The sequence below is a fragment of the Hesperophylax consimilis genome, chromosome 2, assembly GCF_061612785.1.
Source record: "Hesperophylax consimilis isolate HC1 chromosome 2, BYU_Hcon_1.0, whole genome shotgun sequence".
Lineage (NCBI taxonomy): Eukaryota > Metazoa > Arthropoda > Insecta > Trichoptera > Limnephilidae > Hesperophylax > Hesperophylax consimilis.
The window spans coordinates 7,322,342-7,343,126 of record NC_142837.1 but is presented as its reverse complement, the minus strand read 5'-3'; the positions used below and the strand labels follow the sequence as shown (position 1 = coordinate 7,343,126).

The following is a 20,785-nucleotide window of genomic DNA, read 5'->3' as shown; positions in this document are numbered from 1 at the left end:
TATTGGGTTTATAAAAACAGTTTATTTTTGAACAAGTTCTGCTGTGTAATTATTATAACGCGTGACAGCTGTTTCGCCCTCTAAAGGCATTATCAAACTGTTATCAAACATTTTGATAATGCCTTCAAAGTATTACACAGCAGAACTTGTTTAAAAATAAACTGTTTTTATAAACCTAATAACAATATTTTGAATATATAAAAAATAAAAATAAAAACGTAATACTCTGTCAAGCAGATGGCTCAAAACATTTCTTAAAACTCAGAAAAGTCTTGCTAATAATTTAATTTTTTTTTTTTTATCAATAAAAAAAAAGAATTTAAACTCTAATACAAAAAGATCTACCTCCTCGAATCTGTATTGTGAAATTTTTTTTCACCAAACTATGTCTATGTTATATGTAACATTTTGTTGTTACAACAATTAACCTATTATGTTTACATTACTACCGCCACGGAGGAAACCACAGTATCCTTTTTGAGTACCTCAAGGACACTGATGTGTTTTAACTTACGATTGCATCAAACACTTTCCCAATACACGCGAACACCTCAGCACAGGTTTTCTGAGGTGTTAGCAAAACTTATTTAAACTGTAAATAGATTAGATAACATTCCGCCAAAATTTCTCAAAAATCTGCAATATCTAATTTTTATTACTTCTTCTATTAGTTTAAATTATAAATCGTGTTAAAATTATACCTCTCATACCTGAAATATATTTTATTACATTATTTATATATTATTGTAATTTTACTATAGCACGTAGAAATGTATCTAGAACAACATTCAAGTTTATGCGTACAACGCGATATTCGGCAAACAACATAACTTTATTTGTTTGTTTGTATACCTTATATATTCATCCTTTTATTTTATCACACACGCTTTCCTCCAACTTTAAGCTCTTACAACAGCACCGCACGCGTCTGTGCGTGATATCGTAATATTTTGAATCCCAATAACGAAAAATTAGAATTCAGAGTGCTTCCCGCATTGAGCACTCTTCCTTGTAATTGGGAACGCAATCTGATCCTTAAAAGGGGTCAATGTATTCCACGGTTATGAATGCCTTCTTGACAGGAATGTCTCCCCCTGCCACCCCACCGCAGCTGAGAAATCTCTCTGTGGCATTTCTTCTATAATTGATGTCATTCAATATTCCCGTTTCAACGCCGAGGCTTTGCGTGCCATGATTCGGAAATAGGTATGCACAATTGATGTGCTGTTCCCTATATTGTTGACGCCTGCTTAGGAACTGAGTGAAGCTTTATAATGGCTAAAATATTTGTATACATGCTTTAAATATCATCATTTCCGGGTACGTAATATTATCAAATCTGACGTATAAAGTAGTTATAACATTATGAATTATACATATTTAATATCTGTGCTAATTATCATTAACTGAAAGAAATCATAAGATAAATCGTTTCCTACATAGAGCGGGTATATTAAAACATGATTTTCTTCAATGTTCGATTGTAATATGATACCTACATAAGATTCTATTGACATTTGATTATTTTTAGTTACTGTTATGCTGAAAATATAAGGGCAAAGTAAAGTTCTATAAGCGTACAGATGTAAGTACACCGACTCGTACGACTACTTATTACGATTTTTTGCATTATTTATATATCATTTTCTTCAAAACATTGATCCGACAATGTATTGAGGAAAATGAAAAGAAGGTCAATGCTTTGAAGTAAGTGAACTGTAGAAAAGTTTTTTCACACATTAGTATTATAATTCTGTTCGTTCTAAAAGTATAATATAATTTGGCTATACGATTCCAGCTGGAAAATATCGGATTCTGTAATTTAACGTGACTTTATAAATAAATATTTTGGTGTAAGATTGGTGTTATCGTAACATAATTCATATTATAATCAAATTTATGATCTAAGGCAAATTCTACACAAACCAATTTTCCATGTACATGTTGTGCACTTAGGTACGAGTATTTAATATCAAACGATTCCGCTTTCTTAAAGATATTTTCGTAACAATTCATTTTAGTCAAATGACCTTTATACTATAATTTGTTTGATAAAGAGTTTATATGATCGCGTGTAAGTTAGCTATAATAATTTATGATTTGAAAGTGGCATGTGAGCTTTCAAGGAATAATTTTGCATTTATTAAACGTTCTTGTTTGATTTAAGTGCCGCGATATAATATATACTACAACATAATACAACCTACTAATTTTGAAAGCAAATGCAAATGTCGTTACCTCGATTATCCATAGTGCCAGGAAGAAAAGTTGCACAGGATAGGTTTGGCAAAAATAAGTGCAAATGGGATATATGATAATAATGTTCGTATAGTCGCCGGTTTTATATTTGGCACATGTTTAGCTAACGAACAATACTATTTCTTCTTGTTCACTAAAATATATGTATGTGTAGATCGTTGGATGCATTTTTTCTCACTTATTGATGAGCTAACTAACCACCACTTCATTTTCCCGCTGGGGCAGGCAGAAAGAACGGACCGCCAAACAACTCTGTCTTGGCACACACTTCTTGCCTCATTCACATTCATACATCATTTAATACAAACTCTTCTATTATTCCTACTCTTGACATTTAGTTGATCGTGCCATGTCTTTCTCGGGCATTCCCCACTTCTTTTAACATTCGCATTTGAGTCATATATTCTCCATACATTTTTGTTTGTTCGTTCTAAATGCCTAAACCATCTGAGCAACGCTTTCACAATCTTACTTTTCACGCGTATATTAGTCTTGCATTCTTTACAATCTTACTCTTCACGCGTATATCAGTCTTGCATTCTTTACAATCTTACTCTTCACGCGTATATCAGTCTTGCATTCTTTACAATCTTACTCTTCACGCGTATATCAGTCTTGCATTCTTTACAATCTTACTCTTCACGCGTATATCAGTATGCATTCTGCACAATTTTACTCTTCACGCGTATATCAGTCTTGCATTCTGAACAATTTTAATCTTCACGCGTATATCAGTCTTGCATTCTTTGTAATCTTACTCTTCACGCGTATATCAGTCTTGCATTCTTTACAATCTTACTCTTTAAGCGTATATCAGTCTTTCATTCTTTACAATTTTACTCTTCACGCGTATATCAGTCTTACATTCTTTTCAATCTTACTCTTCACGCGTATATCAGTCTTGCATTCTTTACAATCTTACTCTTCACGCGTATATCAGTTTTGTATTCTTTACGGATCTCCACATTTCTCACACGATCTTACGTGGTTTTTCCAAACATACGCCTGAGGGCTCTCATCTCCACAGCATTCATTCTACTTTCATCCTTCTTCGGCCAGTTGGATGCCTAACTGCTATACACCAGGGTAGGTACCGGCTTTCCATTAAGGACTGTTAGCTTCGCTTCTTTGGATATTTTTTTTTGCTAGCGCCAATCGCGTTCAGCCCTCCATTAATGAAGTTACCTGTATTTACCTTTATTGCAATATCTCTATCGGCCTTCCCATCTCTCGTAAATGAAGGAATATAATTTTTACACAGATCTTAAAGGAACAAGTTGTAATGTTCACCACCATCAAGTATTTGTTACCACTGATTCAATTTACCTACAAATGTATCACTTACCTTAACTTACCTGTTAACAAATAAAATCTTCATAAAGTTGCTAGTTCCTTCAAACTTAAAGTTGTTATTTTGTTTCAGATGTTTCCCGAGGTTCCTGTTTCCGAAAAAAAACACATTGAAGGATTTGTAAATATCGTTGCGTTTAGTTACAAATTGTTATGAAATTTAACATGGACAATGTTTCCACTTAGTGTTAAAATATAAGGTATCATCACCAAAGTTTCTTAGACAAATTACAAAGAAGAATGTTAACAAAAGTGATTCGTTGCCAATGCGAACGATCGTGTATTTTTATTGTAAAAGCAAATATTGCATTAAAACAATTTACTCTATGTAGTTAGAAAAAAAAAGTGTAGTCCATCGAAATGATGAATACTTCATACGTGATTTACCCCATTGAGGTTTGCAAAGGATTCGGAATTAATATAACACCGGAAACATACAACCTCACTCAAGTATGGAATATGAACGGAACCAATTTTTTCTGCCTTGAACATGCTCCTCAGTTAACTTACGGAAAATGGATCAAGGTCATAGTCCTGAGCATTCTGGCTGTGCTTTCTTTGATTGGAAACTTGGCTACTATAGTCAGTATTCGTCGTAGTCAAAAAGCTCGTAGATTTTCTCGAGCTTCGTGCAGTGCCATCTACAGTTTGATCCTTCAGTTATCAGTGGCTGATTTGTTTGTGACGGTGTTTTGTTTGGCCGGCGAAGCGGCATGGAGCTACACAGTGCAGTGGCTGGCTGGAAATGCAGCCTGCAAGTTGTTCAAGTTTGTGCAGATGTTCAGTTTGTACCTGAGTACCTTTGTGATGGTGCTGATTGGAGTGGACCGCTTTGTCGCCGTCAGGTACCCCATGAAAAGCCTCTCCACGGCCAAGAGAGGGACGAGTCTTCTCATTTTTGTATGGATCCTGAGCGCTATCCTGAGTCTGCCACAGGTAAGAAAATAAACCTTTTTTGTATTTTGTGTTTTTACTACGGACAAAACAATATAATACATTTAAAACTGCCATCTAAAATTCACTTTAAAAAAATATTTTGTAAAACGGCTGACGAGCAGTTTACTGGAAACATGGCGATCTAAACTACGTTTTAAATTTACTGCAAAGGTGAATTTCATTTTTCTGTTCGATAAACTTTCGTTCTTACGAAGGAATAAATTTAAAAGCTTTAGTGGTTGTGCCGAATTCAAAAATAAATGAGATTTAAATTGTTGTCACGTAGCAGATGATTAATATAATCATAAACAAATTAAGGGCTATTAAATTGGCGTCAATCTTACAATCACACGGACCATAAACTTAAGCTATTGAAAAGTCTTCAAATACAGTCGTTCAAAGTACGTGACTGGATTTAACGACTTTGATAATGTTTAATCGAATCTCTTTGAGAAAATTTGAACTGACGCTAATGCCAGTAGGTACCTATAGCCCAACATGTTATGGTAATTGTCTTATCGTATCTATCTGGTAAAACCGTCTATGAGCATGATACAAATATTATGGATATCCTGATATACGAATGTAAGGTTGATGTATGCGTAATGAACGAGATTCAAATTGGGACATTTATATAATGTTGACAAGCAGAACAAATGAAACGAGTACCAGAAGTATGAAACTGAATTCAAGAATAAAGTTGGAACGTCCGAGATAGACATGACACGATCTAGAGATTAAGAGGAGAGTATGTATGAATGTGAATGAAAAAGAGGGAACAAGGGTTAGTTATAAAAACATATATTATTATTGACGATTTAAATATTAAACCATCGCATTCATATTATGCTCGTCCATGATGGCGCCATTTTAATTATTTTTGGTAAAAACACTTTTTTGAGTTATGCTTATAAAAATAAAAATAATTTTTTCGTTTTTTTTTGTTTGCTTCTGTACATGCGGAACATGAAAATGAATGAACAGTTTTGCCCGTATAAAAACTTAATTCTTTGAAGAAGTAATCATAAATCAAATATAATATTAAAATAAAATATAATTAAATATATAATTTAAATACATAAATATTTAAATAAATAAATAAATATAATATTTATATATAAATATATATATATATTTTTTAATTTTATTTTATTATATAAGTACATTTTTGTTTATTTGTTACAGTATATGATCAAATATTTCAAGACCCCTCTTCCATAGAAGCATTAGCTTGTGGCTGGAAATGGAGTGTACATTGTTTTATTACAGTATGTAGGTAATTAAAAATAAAATGATTTTAAACTTATTTGAAGAATGGAATGTTACTTAAGGAAACTAATTGAGATGAGTTATTCTTAAGATTAATTCAATTGGAAACATATTTATTTTTTGTAAGTTTGTCTTTAAAATATTTTTTCACAGTGTTTATTATTTGGATGTTATCATTAATGTTTCTAATTTCTTCAGTATAATTATTATTATTATATATAATATATTCTTTCTAATTTATCCATAAAATAAAATAAAATAACCCAAAAGAAACATGGAAAATATTAAAAGTAGTTACATACACACAAAAATACAAACAGAAAAATACTATTGAAAATCTAAATATTAACTCAAAAAAATTAGACGTCAATACAAATACAGAAACTATAGGAAATCATGTGAATAACTTCTTCGCAAATATAGGAAAAGTTTTAGCAAACCGTAAATTGCATAACACAAACACACTACCACAAACAAATAGATCAAATATCAATAAAAACCCGACACAACACAGATTTACAATAAAAACAACCTCGGAAGAGGAAATTGACAAAATAATAAACACATTGAAAAACCGAATTGCTCCTGGATTAGATGAGATAACAACGGATTGCATTAAGATATTAAAAAATGAAATTTTAAAACCTATAACACACTTAATCAACCTTAGTCTAACACACTCCTGCTTTCCTAGTACTCTTAAAAAAAGACTAGTGATCCCCATTTATAAATCCGGAGACAAAATGGAAATTATAACTACATTTTTGACAAAAAAAATAAATTTCAACATACTTACACAAAATAACACTAACAGACCAGTTAGACAAGCGTACAAAGAAAACATAAAAACTCCGACAGTAAATTCAAGCCTTGGACAAAGACACTACCAATACCATGCAATAAAAGCTTTCAACAGTTTAAAACTTGAAATTAAAATTGAGGAAAATAAAAATAAATTCACACACAAAATTAAAAAATGGATTAAAGAACAAAAAAGACAATATTACCAAAATTTCATAGCATAAAATACAAATAAAACCTACACGTAACACACAAAACCGATATAAACACACATCACTCACAAACACACAAGATTATTTTCAATGTACTATTTTTTTAAATTTTAAATATATTATTATGTATTTTGAATTTTAAATGTATAATTTTTCTCATTAAATGTATTATGTAGTTTATATTTCATATTTTAAAATGAAGGCCTCAGCACGGGCAAGCCACCCAGTGAGGCCTACATTACTGGAAAACCTGAATTGTAAAAAATATTGTAGCTAATAAAAAAATATATATATTATTATATAGTACGCCTTCTTGAAAGAATTGAGTGTTTATACACAAAAAACTATTTATTCATCTTAATATTAGCATAACTTGCAAAAGTGTTTTTTCCTAAAATAATGAAATTGGCGCCATCTGTGAACGAGCAGCTAATTGATTATTTTAAGTTTACCCGTCGCACTAAACTAAACAACCACTCATAAATCATCACAATTTGCCATTAAATGAATTTTCTGCTTTTGATTTGAACAATGAATGGATAATAATTCTTCACCGACATACTCGATAGATTAAAAATGAACTTTTATAAAGATAATAATTTATTATTCATCTCCGCAGTGTCTGTAGCACGCTGAGAGCTGCGATTGTGTTAAGATTTATCGCCCTTCCCCGGTATTGGAACATTTTTCATTTGGTTCCGATGCAGTTTCCAATAAATTGGAAGTTATTGCTTCAGTAAATTGGTGCAGACAAACCCCGGCCAAACGCTGTTTAAAACACTTAAACTCTGTGAACAGTATTTATTATCGTTTAGGGCCTCCTGAAGCGTTAACATAAGTAATGACTAATTTAGTATGTCCAATATGTGTGCTTAAACACTATTATATATTATAACATCTGGAAAACATGAAAGTAAGCATGTACACTTGAACGCGACTTTTACTTTGTTAGTATCATAATTAATGATTTTTATAGCCCCCTTAAGTAAACAACGGGGAGCTAATAATTGCATTTTTGAAACTTTGATCATTTTGTCGGTTTCCTAAATCAACAATTTTATATTATTGCGAAAAAGATAATACTTATATATCTAAACGAAACCGGAACAGCGTCTTAACCAGTCGATCACTGGAACCTTTAAATGATCACAAAATTCCTAATGAAGAGGTTTTGTTTCATGTTTCCATTAGATTTATTAATATTACCTTCCTATAAAATAATATTATATTATATTGATGGGTTGAAATGTTCCTAATTATTTAAGGTTATGAATATTTTGCGACTTGACATTTGCAATTCCCTTATTTTTTTTTATTTCTTCTGATGTTCTCTCTTATTAGAGGTTGGCTATTTTGAGATGTTTTTTACCCTGTAGCTTGCATAAACTCTAAGAACACGCAAAAATATACATTATTATATCTTATGTCATTAGTTAGAACAACTCTTCGATCTAAATTCATTTCTGTACAAACACTTTAAACAAGTAAAAAATATAAATAAGATCTCCATTTTGGATGATTCTTCGTGGTCGAGAAACTTTTAGAAATAGTGGTAAATTGCATTAGAACATGGTACATATTTTGTATGTCATATCTTCCTATATACAGATTCACTTATATGCATCTTCAACATTAGGTCTAATCGCATATTGCGAATAAGTACAACGTGAGGCAAACTCTTTATCTGACACTTTCGAAAAATACAAATTATGTTATTTTTAAAAACAGTAGAGAATTTTCTTGAGTTAGCTGTAAAACGATTTATAAAATGTAAAAATTTTCACACGGTAAAAATATTTCTTTAAATTATCAACAAAATCTAGCGATTGGTTTCAACACAATATCTGTTATCTGGCTCATAAAAAAAGTTTATGATTCGTTGTTATTTAAAATAGGAGCATTATTTTTTACTTGCACGTGTGACACTTAAACTCAATCACTTAATCCTGTAAATCAAATTCAATGTCACGAGACTAAAACCCTATTATATCCACACTATTACAATCGCAGAATTTATATCGTCTCAATCAATCAACGGATTGGCAAAGCTATTTAGAAATTGTTGAAAATTTTCAAATTCCCGCTGTTTTGAAAACAAAGCTTCCTACTCGGTGAGGGAAAATTCAATCCTGAAGGTTAGAGAATCTAACGATCTATTAATACCAGCCGTTTATAGACCCAGTTGATTATTGCAAATAGATTTTTAAGTTATTTGGATACGGTCGTATCACCAAAATGTGAATCAATTTCAAATGTTGTGGTTTGACTTGAATTTTAAAATCTAATCAGACAGACTACTTAAAACAACTTTATCAACGGTGTGCAAAAAATTCTTTATTTTTGAACATTCAGAAGTATCAAGAAATAAAATTTTCCAAAACTCGTTATTATATCTTACATAAATATACATTAAATTAATGCCAGTGTCACAAATTCGTGACTTGCGTGTAATATGAAAACTTGACATTCATTGCACACATCAACTATATAACTAATAAGGCTTTAAAGATGCTTGGCTACCTTTTCAAAACTGTAACTGATTATAAGTCCTTTGATTGTATGAGAACCCTCTATATTTGTTTAGTCAGAAATCAAATGGAATATAATTCACCTTTTTGTTCCCCTCTGTATAAAGTTCACTATTTCAATATAGAAAAATCGTAACTATATATACGTAAAAATATTTACGTATAGGTACGTAAATTTTAAGCTCTGAATTCCAGTTGAATACTTTAATGATATCCGTTTGATGAATACTTTCATCTAATAACACTGTCTAATAATTATGTCAGACCTAGATGTGTTAAACAAACTAATTAACAACTTAATTGACAGTCTTGCCATCGTTGCCACTATTAAATTTCATGTGCCGACTAGGAATACAAGAAAAAAAATATTATTATTCTGCAATGCATACACAACCAACTATCAGACACACTCACTAACCTTCATGATGCATGATATGGGCAACAAGTTCGGGGATAGAAGTATTGATTTATTTATCGACTCCAGTTATAGAAATCCAATCCAATACCAGCACTGTTGAATCCTGCAAATTAGAGTAGCGAAGGTAATGTAGTTTTAGTGATTTGTCTTATATGTAGTGTTGTTCGAGTTTCTATATTATGTTATGTTACACGTTTTACTAATATTGTTTTTTATTCAGTTTACTGTTATACTATCATGCTTTAATTTTTTTGTATAATTTTCGAAAGCTCACTAGGTACGAGTATATTCAGTTGTTAAAATTAATTTAAAAGCCCAGCTGGGCGTAAAAACAAATAAAATAAAACAATCAAATTATTTCATTATTACTTACTAATAACTTAGTAAGTAAAACCGCAAACTGTAATAATAAATTATTGAAGACAATATTAGCAATTCCTGAACGAATGTTTGAAACAGAAAAATTAGAAAAAGATACGGTCACATCTAGGACTTGAACCCATGACCCACTGCCCCGGCAAGGCAGGGGTCCGGGGTTCAATAATAATAACATTGCATTTATATAGCGCAGTTTAGTGTCATTTTATTTCATGTGCACTTAACTATAAGAAACACAATTCTGATTTTTCTTTTTTTCAAATTTTCGTATAGGAATCGCTAATATTGTCTTCAATAATTAAATATTATAATTTGAGGTTTCACTTATTAATTTACTCAAAAAAAAATCCTCCTAGACTTGCAGAAAAAGTCGCACATTAAAATTAAAATATGATATATGTATCTAAAGACACTGTCTACATGGAATCTAGTTTGGGTTAAATCTCGCAATCATACATAAAGAAAGCTGCCAATAAAAATGTGCTCTTAGAAAAATGAAGACAATGTTGGTAGTTTTTATTCGAATAATGATCAGTGAAATATGACGAAAGGAGATATGGTCCCATTAGCTCAGTTGGTAGAGTGGTGCCCCGGTAAGGCAAAGGTCCTGGGTTTAAGTCCTAGATGTGACCGTACCTTTTTCTATTTTTTTTTGTTTGAAATTTTCGTTTAGGAATCGCTAATATTTTCTTCAATAATTAAATATTACAATTTGAGGTTTTACTCATTAAGTTAATCCAAAAATACAATATCAATAGTTTCGCTCAAATGTTTGAATTGCTCGGATGTGTCTGATTCGTTGAGGTTCGGGTAACGGTATGGACACGCGTAGAATCTAGCCCTACTAACGCGCACCCAAATTACGTAAAATCTGGAGTTTTCTAGATTCATCAGTCGCACACAGTTGACATCAGCTCGGCTATGGAGACATTTAGCTCCTTTGATCTGAACTTGCCTACGAAAGTAAAGCCCGGGCTGTTCAGAAAGGAAAATAATGTTGGTTTTTTGTGATAGAACGGTTCCATGATCACTCAACACAGTGACAATTCAACACACTTTTAAAAAGTGATATAAAGTCATTAGAAACGATAAATTTTTTTAAACTTAATTTAATCTAACCTAACCTAACCTATTTAACCCAGTTAATAAAGTTTTTGTTTCACCACTTTCCATGACTTTATATAACTTTTTAAAGATGTGATGAATTATCATTGTGATGATTTATCCGGTCACCGAAATTGCCGTACGGGATAGTTATACGAATCAACATGAAATATTTTCTCTTTTTGTACGTTGTCTATAGCCTACTTGATAATCACAGTTACAAATATATATTAGAAAACTTATTTTTTAATCTAAACCATCTGCTCCAAATGTGTTTTAACGGATTATTGGTCCGCGGACTGTGAAAATTGAATTAATTAAATTGTCATATTTATATTCACCACAAAAAATTTAAATTATATTTCTTTGATACTTTTTCTGTCTACAATTATTTTGTAGAATAATCTCCATTCTTTATTCTTTTTAATCAGTTTAATTAATATTTTAGATAGACCGGCTATTTCACAATGTAAAAGAGGAGGTGCAGCTTTTAAAATAGATTTGACCTATTACTGAATTTTGAACATGTTTTGATACTGAGCAATTTTTCGAGGAATAAGGATTTTTATAAAACAAATACATTTTCAATATATTTTGCTTATTTACAAATTTTTCAGAAATCACTTTGCAAATGGTTTAAGCTCGCCATTTTTGTCAGTAAATTCTGGCAAAAACATTATCAAAAAAGTGACTTGAGCTGCTTAAGCTCGGTATACACCGGGTGAATTAAAACCCAGAAAATACGATGATTATGATGAAACCTTTCAAATAAAACTTTTTTTAACTTAGAACGGCAGTTAAAAAAAATGATTTTAATTTTATACCATATAAGTTGGATTTCTAAAAAAAAATAGTGGGAAGGAAAATAATTGATAGAACAAATAATTGAGTGCTTTATTTATTTACTGCCGAGTGGGCTTTTACATAAATGTAATTAAGATTACACTTGTTTAGTATCAATAGTAGAGCAGTAAATTGATTTAAAAAAACTCATTACACATAGAACACACTTCGTTACAATAAAATTTAATTAATTATATTGTTTTTCTCATAAATTTTAAATAAATCAATATAGTATACTATACTATATACTATATATATAATATAGTATATAGTATAGTATAGTATAGTTGTGCCTCGTTTCAGAGTGATACTCTCAGTATCGTCCTGGTGAGAGACCACCATTCAAAATTAAACCTTGCTTGAAATGGTTTAGTTATATTTAATGACTAGATCGTAAAAGCCACTTTATTTGACAAAACTAATTTAATGTGTAAAATACAGGAAAAATGAGAATACATACGCATGTTTTAATATGCACATATATTAAATTTCCACTGAACTTTCTCCGATAGAACCCGAAAATCGAAACTTTGGGGCTTTGTTGTAACAATATTTAATTAGATGTAAGTATGCAAAAAGAAAGGACTTGGCTCTGCTGCAATCATTATTGATGTTCCCACAAATTAAGGTAATTTTTTCAAACATTTATTTTTACCTTAACAAAACTAAAAATTAATGGAAAAAGCCCTTTTCGGGTTCTATCGGAGAAAATTCGGTGGATATAACCCGAAAAAAGCCGTTGACGATTCAATGATTGTGTGTGATATACACAATACACTTTGTGGTGGTCCTTTAACATTGTTTTTTAAATTTTGCACATGAACTAAGTGTAATTATAAATTTTGGTCCAAAACGTTGGCCAAAGAAGGAGTTAGCGCAACACGGCATAACACCCCAAAACAAATAACAAAAAATGAACTAAGTAGTTTGTTGCCTTTCAGGATAGGTCGCAGGGTCGTGCCAATGGTCCTCACAGTCATGTCAATTTGGGTCGGACTGAATTGGAGCAGGAGACTCTGCGCAACCTCACACCTGAAGTTTCGGTGCAAAACGCTTTTATTATCCTTGCGGAGCTTTGGGCTGTACAATATATATCCAATCTTCACTGAAACGTTCTGTAGTCTCCTGAAAAGCTTCTTGTACCAGACCGTTGATTTGCATACCAATTGGTCTCGTCTCGCTCACGATCAGTTCAACGAAATCTGCGTCAAAGATATTAAGGAAGACATTCACGGGTTTGCCCATTTTGTCAGTATTGAAAGTTGGTCTTGGCGCACCTGTTAATGTTATTCCATTAAAAGCGAGATATCTCTGGAGCAGTCAAAATAGTAAGCATTTCTCGGCAGAATGGAATGCATTGCCTCCCTATTGTCCTCTTATTGTGTCTTAAATTCGTCGTCCCAACAATATTCAGTAAGTGTTCTTTTAATGCATGCATTAAAAATCATGGTATAAGTACGTACAATGGTTTTTTCTTTAATGAAATACAAGGTGAATAGCAATTCCAATTTCGTTTCTTTCATGGCAATGCTTTGTGCCAGTCTGTGATTTGTAAATATTCCTTTGTTTCCCATTAGCACTAAATCTCACACATAGAAAGTCTGTAATATACGTATTCTACAGGAAACCCGATTAAAACCACAAAGTTATTCAAGAAAAGGACGAGCACGTATCCATTTAATGAGAAAAGTCTCTCGCAGTCGCCGTATTTATGGTCACCGTAGTTTATTATCAAATTTGCGATGCTGCGAGTGGAGATTCCTTTGCACCTTTGCCATAAATCTAGCATTAAAATTTCCCAAATAAGATTTCTCGTTTCTTGTGTGAAAAACGCTAGAATTAATTGCCTTGGTAATTATGCCGGGAATACATTCTCAAAGACTGTTTTTAATTAACTTCTTTAAAGTGAAAAGCCGCTCGCAATTCTACTAATTACCCGCCTTCTAGATTGTGCTTACGGTTTATCGAGAGCTATACAATAATTAATTATCTACCAATATAACCCATAGTACTTAGGCACTCGGTGTTTGGAAAACAAAATGGTCTTCGATGAACAAAATATTTATTTTCTTTTAACTGTGAGAGTGTGATGAAATATATTATTGTGACGTATACTTAATGTTTATGAAAAATTATGAATTATTTTCGACGTAACAGCTGTAAAAAGTATCTAGTTTATTGATGATTTGCAACAGATTACATTAAAAAATACCATATGAAAAATCATTGTATTGATTTTAACTGTATTGTCGCGAATAAATTGTTAAAAAACGACAACTTATATTTTCTTTTTCCCGATTAGTTTTGGGATCCAAGATATATGTGTATTGAAAAAGACACCGTGTATATTGAAAATGACATGTATCAACAAAACAAAAACAAAAATTGTAGGGTAGCTAAACTACAACGCTTCATTTTAGCATAAGGTTTTTAATCTGTAATGTCTTTTCTAGAACGGTTAGATAAGTCAAAAATATTTTTTCGTAGAAAAAGTGATTATTTATTATTTAGCCCAGAAAAAATAAATCCTCTGAAAATCCTTTGAAAACTACATTGAAACCAATCAATGTTAGTGGTGTAGTAGTCCAAAAAAGAGGGATTGTAGGTGATGTCATCGATCTTCCGCATTTTTTGCTTTCATTCGTGAGATGAATGTATGAGAAGGAAGAATGTACGGTCGTCAGTGACTTACATACGGCCTCTCTCTGGCACTACTATAGCATAATATACCCGGCAAACTATCCAAAAACTGCTCACATCGGGCACATTGCTCTTCCCTTTTCTTTTCTCTTTTATTTTCCAACATTTTTTTAATGTTACACATAAATGCAAATTCTTCAATATTACCATCTAAATCGTAAATAACATCGCTGTATTTACAATCATTCAACGAAATATCCATGCTGGTTTCATCATTATTAGATTCAATGTACTTTTTCTCCCGTAATTCAATTCAATTAAAAAAAAAATTACAGTTGACAGTTTTCAGTTGAGTTTCATGTAAACCTACTTTTTTTACTTTTTTTTAGTAGTTGCTTCCATCATCTTCAAAAGCTTTTTTCGGGAGAATCTGTAAGAATCAGCATATATGATAATACGATTACTTAGAAAATGAGTGCATTGATACATACATGAGTGAATAGATTGAATGGATTCTAAACGAATGATGGAATATACGTCTATTTCATTACACAAATGGTTGTCCGATTCATTTAACAGTTATTTTAGTTTGAAATTGAGGTTAGGTAAAATACAAAATAAATATTTAAATCTTTGACGTCTGACGTCATGATGATTGCACAGTACACTGATATTTTTTGTCAACCCATCTGCTACAGTGTTCAACGTTGTCAACCCAACTGCTACAGTGTTCAACGTTTTTAACGGCACGAGCTATGTTGTAACCAAACAATACTTTCAAAAGTAAACTTCTTAATTATGCAACACGGCATAATGGGGAAGAGTTTCAATGAAAAGAGTATGTATTGAAAGAGACGTTTGCCATCTACCATATGGAGGAGCGCTCACCGTTTGAACGTTTTGGAGGTTTCAGCAATCTGCTTTGTTTTTACTTTTTTTTCCCTTTTAAGTACCTACACACAATTCAGGTTTTACAATTAGTTATTTTATTTCTTGGATTATAATATTCTTCCATCAGAATCATTTACTTGTTGTTGGAAGAGGAGTGCGTTGTTAGAAAAAAATAGTAATAGAAAAAAGCATTTATACTTAGTGTTCGTAATACTTATATCGGAACCGAGTAATTAATTGAAAATAAATACATATTTATTTGTGTGGGAAGATGGAAACAAAATTATGGAGGACAAATAACCAATTAGCTCTAGATGTACGATTTAAAAAAATAGATTAAATTCAAAAACACCATTAAATATAATTAAGTAGTATTTTTTCAATTATTTTTCTTTTAACAATATTATAATTCTCGAAGATAATATTAGATATCCTTTTTTCTGCTTCCTTCTTTTTTCTCTCCTCCTTTTTTATATTAATTTTCCACAACAATCTTAGAAAATTTTCTTTTTCAAACAATTTTTCATTATTTAAAATAAAAATATAGTTAAAATAGTAATTAATTACATTTCTCCACCTTTTTAACATAAGCGTTTGGACAAAATATGGCATGTTGCGATATAATTTTTGATATTAAAAAAAAAAATGCTTTGTAATATGTATAAATTATAACTGTCTCTCACTAAACCAATAAAGAAAAAACAACATTGAATATTATAGGATTATTTGTATGTTAATTCAAGTGGAATTGTAAAAATAACTGATTTGAACCACCTTTTGAGTAGCCTGGGTCAATTCATGTAATATGTTTGCTTCGCAAACCGTACAAGAGGTAGCTAACTTCGGAAATTCTTTTTGTCAAGCGCCTAGGGTACTTGGTTGTTTAATAACATGGTGTGGCACCTGAAACTTTTCCATCATGTTTCTTCAAAGAACTTTCGTGACCCGTCTTGTCTTACAAAATATTGCAGGAAGTTTGAGTTTTCACCATTTCAAGGTGCAATGACATGTTTAAATTAAAAATAAATAAGGATTTAAGACTGAAGACGAATGAAACAATATTAAAATATAATCTTTTTTTACCCTTAAACAGTTGAATAAAAATATGTTTTGTAGCTCACGACGGAATAGATAGACCGCCGTCAAGGTGTAAATCGTAAGGCTGTCTGAAAAGTTTAAGCGGAACTCTTAATACAAACTTTCAGAAATAATTTACTATGATTGTGTGCATATTGATAAGTATTATCAATTGGTGTTGGTATAATATACACGTAATCCTTATAGTATTTCTCTTTGATGTTTTGATTCATCTACTTTTGCTTATATTGGTAATATTTTTCTGTGTTAGCAAAAATAAGAATTCTCCCTAACGTTGTTTGATAATATCAATTCAGAAAGACATAATCATCCCATTACATCACATTTTTAATAATTGCATCAGACATAGCATTTTCCCCCTCAATTTTAAACTTTCCCACATCATTCCAATACATAAATCCTAATCCCAAGTAAAACAGACAACTACAGACCAATAACTGTACTTGGCAACTATCTAAGATCTTCGAAAAGTGTTTAAAACAACAAATTATGAGTTTTCTAGAATCTAATTCAATCCTCTCAGCTAATCAATGTGGCTTTAGAAGAAACCTATGCACCGACGACGCTATCTTTAGTTTAACCAAAAACATATACTCTAACCTAGACTCTAACGATTTTCTTAGACCCAAAGAAAGTTTCTGACACGGTCAACAATAGAATTCTATAAAAAAATCTCTAATGTTGGTATCAAAAACAAAAGTCTCTTGTTAATAAAAAGCTACATATTAAATCGCCAACAATCCACAAAAATAGAATCAAGCACAAGCACTTATAATCTAGTAAAACATGATGTTCCACAAGGAACTGTCTTAGGCCCATTACTCTTTCTAATCTACATCAATGACCTATGCAACATAGCAATACCAGGTGAAATTCTCTCTTTTGCCGATGATACTGCAATAACAGTTGTACGGGACGTGTTTGTCTGCACAAGAAAAAACTGAAAAATAGTCTCAGAGTTATTTAAACCACCATGAAAATGCAGGAAATTTTGACTCTTGTAATGTGTTTATATTAGAAGGTGTCTTGAAAAAGACGGTTTTTTCTAAATTCGTAATTCGCATAAAATAAGAACGCCTTTTTTGTTATTTGTTTTTGGGGTATTATGCCGTGTTGCGCTAACTCCTTCTTTAGCCAACGTTTCGGACAGCATTGCAGTGTCCATCATCAGGGCAGATGTGTTATTTGAGGTTGTGTTAAAATGTGAGCTTATGTATGAGGTTGTGATACCGTGTTGCCAGCTCCAACCCTCTGAGCTAACATTAACGTATCATTTTTATTTATTTTTTATTTAAAGTGGTTTTCTTCGTTTAGCTCTGGTGTATCCGTCAATTACCGGATACCAAGAACTATTAAGCTTAGCTCCATCGTCTCTATTAATGTTTACGGGATTTTTTTCATGATCGGATGAATTTCAATGGCCTCCGTAATCAGCCGTACCCTATAAGTTTTCGGTCTCCCCAGGATTTCAGGAACAAATCCAAAGTAATGTCGGTAGCAATTGGAGGGAGTTGCGATGGGCAGTCCGTTATCGCCAGTACTAGCCAACTTTTTTATGGAGAAGTTTGAAGAAGTGGCACTTGACACAGTTTCGGCTGTCCCTAAAGTATGGTGGCGCTACGTCGACGATGTCTTCGCCATTTGGCCTCATGGAACGGAGAAACTAAACGAATTCCTGGACCATCTTAATTCTCTCCACAGCAAAATTACCAATTCACAATGGAACTGGAAAACGAAGATAAAATCCTGCCCTTTCTGGATGTGGAGGTGATGCGGAAACACGATGGTAGCCTAGGGCATACTGTATATAGGAAACCAACCCATACGAATCGGTACTTACACGCTGATTCGCACCACCACCCAGCGCAGAAGAGAGGACTTATCCATACATTGGTGACCCGAGCGACCAGAATATGTGAAGAACATAAAATCGGAGCGGAACTTACGAAGCTGACCGATGCACTGGAGCGTAACGGCTACCCAGCAAGTCAGACAAGGCAAATCATAAGAGCCAAATCTGCACCAAACGAAGACAGAATTGAACAAGAGTCGAAAGGCTGTACCTTCCTGCCTTATGTGCACAATGTGACAGACAAAATTTCCAGGTTATTGAGAAAGGAAAATATCAAGACTGTCTTTGGAACAACAACAAAGATACAGGACTTACTGAGGTCTGCAAAGACTAAGTTTCCTCTGGAAACAGATGGAGTGTATAAACTCAGCTGTTCCGGATGTGACAAGGTCTATGTTAGCCAGACAGAGCTCCTGATGTTTGTTCCTGAAATCCTGGGGAGACCGAAAACTTATAGAGCACTGCTGATTACGGAGGCCATTGAAATTCATAAAAATCCCGTAAACATTAATAGAGACGATGGAGCTATGCTTAATAGTTCGTGGTATCCGGTAATTGACGGATACACCAGAGCTAAACGAAGAAAACCACTTTAAATAAAAAAAAAATAAAAATGATACGTTAATGTTAGCTCAGAGGGTTGGAGCTGGCAACACGGTATCACAACCTCATACATAAGCTCACATTTTAACACAACCTCAAATAACACATCTGCCCTGATTATGGACACTGCAATGCTGTCCGAAACGTTGGCTAAAGAAGGAGTTAGCGCAACACGGCATAATACCCCAAAAACAAATAACAAAAATACTTTTGGCCGTGAAAATCTTAAATCATATTTAAGAACGCCTTTATCAAGACGGTTGGTTTTTATTGCGGGTGCAACTTCTTGTCTCGCACCAAATCCGTACGCAGGCTCAGTCGGTAACGGTAGACGCCCTCTCTAACGAGGCCGGCTACGTTCTGGGGTCACATCAGTAGAAGAGGTGGAGAGGAGCCAGGTTGAGATCAAAGGCAGCGAGTTGGATCCCAGGTGGCGAGGCGGAATTGGGCAGAGCGTGCAGTGGTTGGTGTTGACGGATCCAGAGCTTCAGGCAAAAAATGCCGGGATCTGGTTTTTGCGGCGTATTTATAAGAAGATTTAGGATCGCGTCACCGACCCCTGTTTGCAATATCGAAATTCCCGTAAAAAGCTTTGCGTTATTCGCCATGAAGCTTGCTGTGGGATTAATTTTTTTATCTCAAAAACAATAGAATATTTTATAATATCAGTCTTTATATATCGCTGTCGCTCTGCTAAAACCACGCTGTCGCAATATTTTTTATTTGGTTAAAAGAAATCGTATAATAAGTGGTCAAATCTCATAATTATCTTACGTATATATAATTAAACTGGTCAAGTACATCATTATTTTACGTGTTCCATATTTTATTTCTAAGCAAGTTTATTTAATTAACATGTAAGTATCTTTGCATAAAATTATTTATTTAACATTGTCTCCTATTATTACAGAAAAGGCTTGCTAATTCTGATATTTTTTCAAATCTCTTCTTGCCTGTTGCCGTAAGAGCGGAATCTTTTGACTCAGCCAATCAGCGTTTGCTTCGCGAGAGCAAAATGTTTGCTTTAGTTAAGGTGAGATAACTGTTCTTTGGGTCGGGGTGATAAAATACCCCGCTGATCGGCTGGGCAGGATTTTAAACATTACTTTCCTATCTGTAGGGAAGATTTACCAACATTAATTTTTATGGAATGTTTTACATAGTTTTCGACAGCGGGAAATATGATGGCATTTTTTTGTGTGTATTATATCTGATGTGCATGTTATATTGATGATGCTGATGATGATTTGTCTGGACGTTCGATACAACAGTACAAGTAAAACATGGGGAGATACAATTGGTAAAGCCAACAAATGCATTGCAACAGTCAAAAATTGGTTCGATAGAAATCTTCTTGGTCTAAACTATGATAAAACTGTTGCTATTCCCTTCTATAATACCCAAAAGTCATCCCCTAAAAATAATCTTAACTTGAAGTTCCATAATGTTAATTTTAACCCTACGATATGCTCAAACTGCGAAGATATAAAATTAGGATAAGATATTAAATGTATTAAATACTTATGTGTAACTATTGACTGTCAACTCAAATGGATTTACTACGTAGAAAAAAACTATCAATAAACTTAGGCACCTGATTTAC

The 20,785-nt window shown here is 32.6% G+C and overlaps 1 protein-coding gene across 1 annotated transcript in view; it reads left to right on the top strand.

Annotated features, from left to right (window-relative positions):
• Nucleotides 1-20,785, top strand: part of LOC149425658 (gonadotropin-releasing hormone receptor-like) — a 476,707-nt gene that overhangs the window by 277,000 nt on the left and 178,922 nt on the right. Inside the window, exon 3 of the mRNA XM_089640935.1 lies at nucleotides 3,683-4,545. Coding sequence (XP_089497061.1) covers nucleotides 3,970-4,545 — 576 coding nt within the window. The 5' untranslated portion in view covers nucleotides 3,683-3,969. The remainder of the gene's footprint in view (nucleotides 1-3,682; nucleotides 4,546-20,785) is intronic.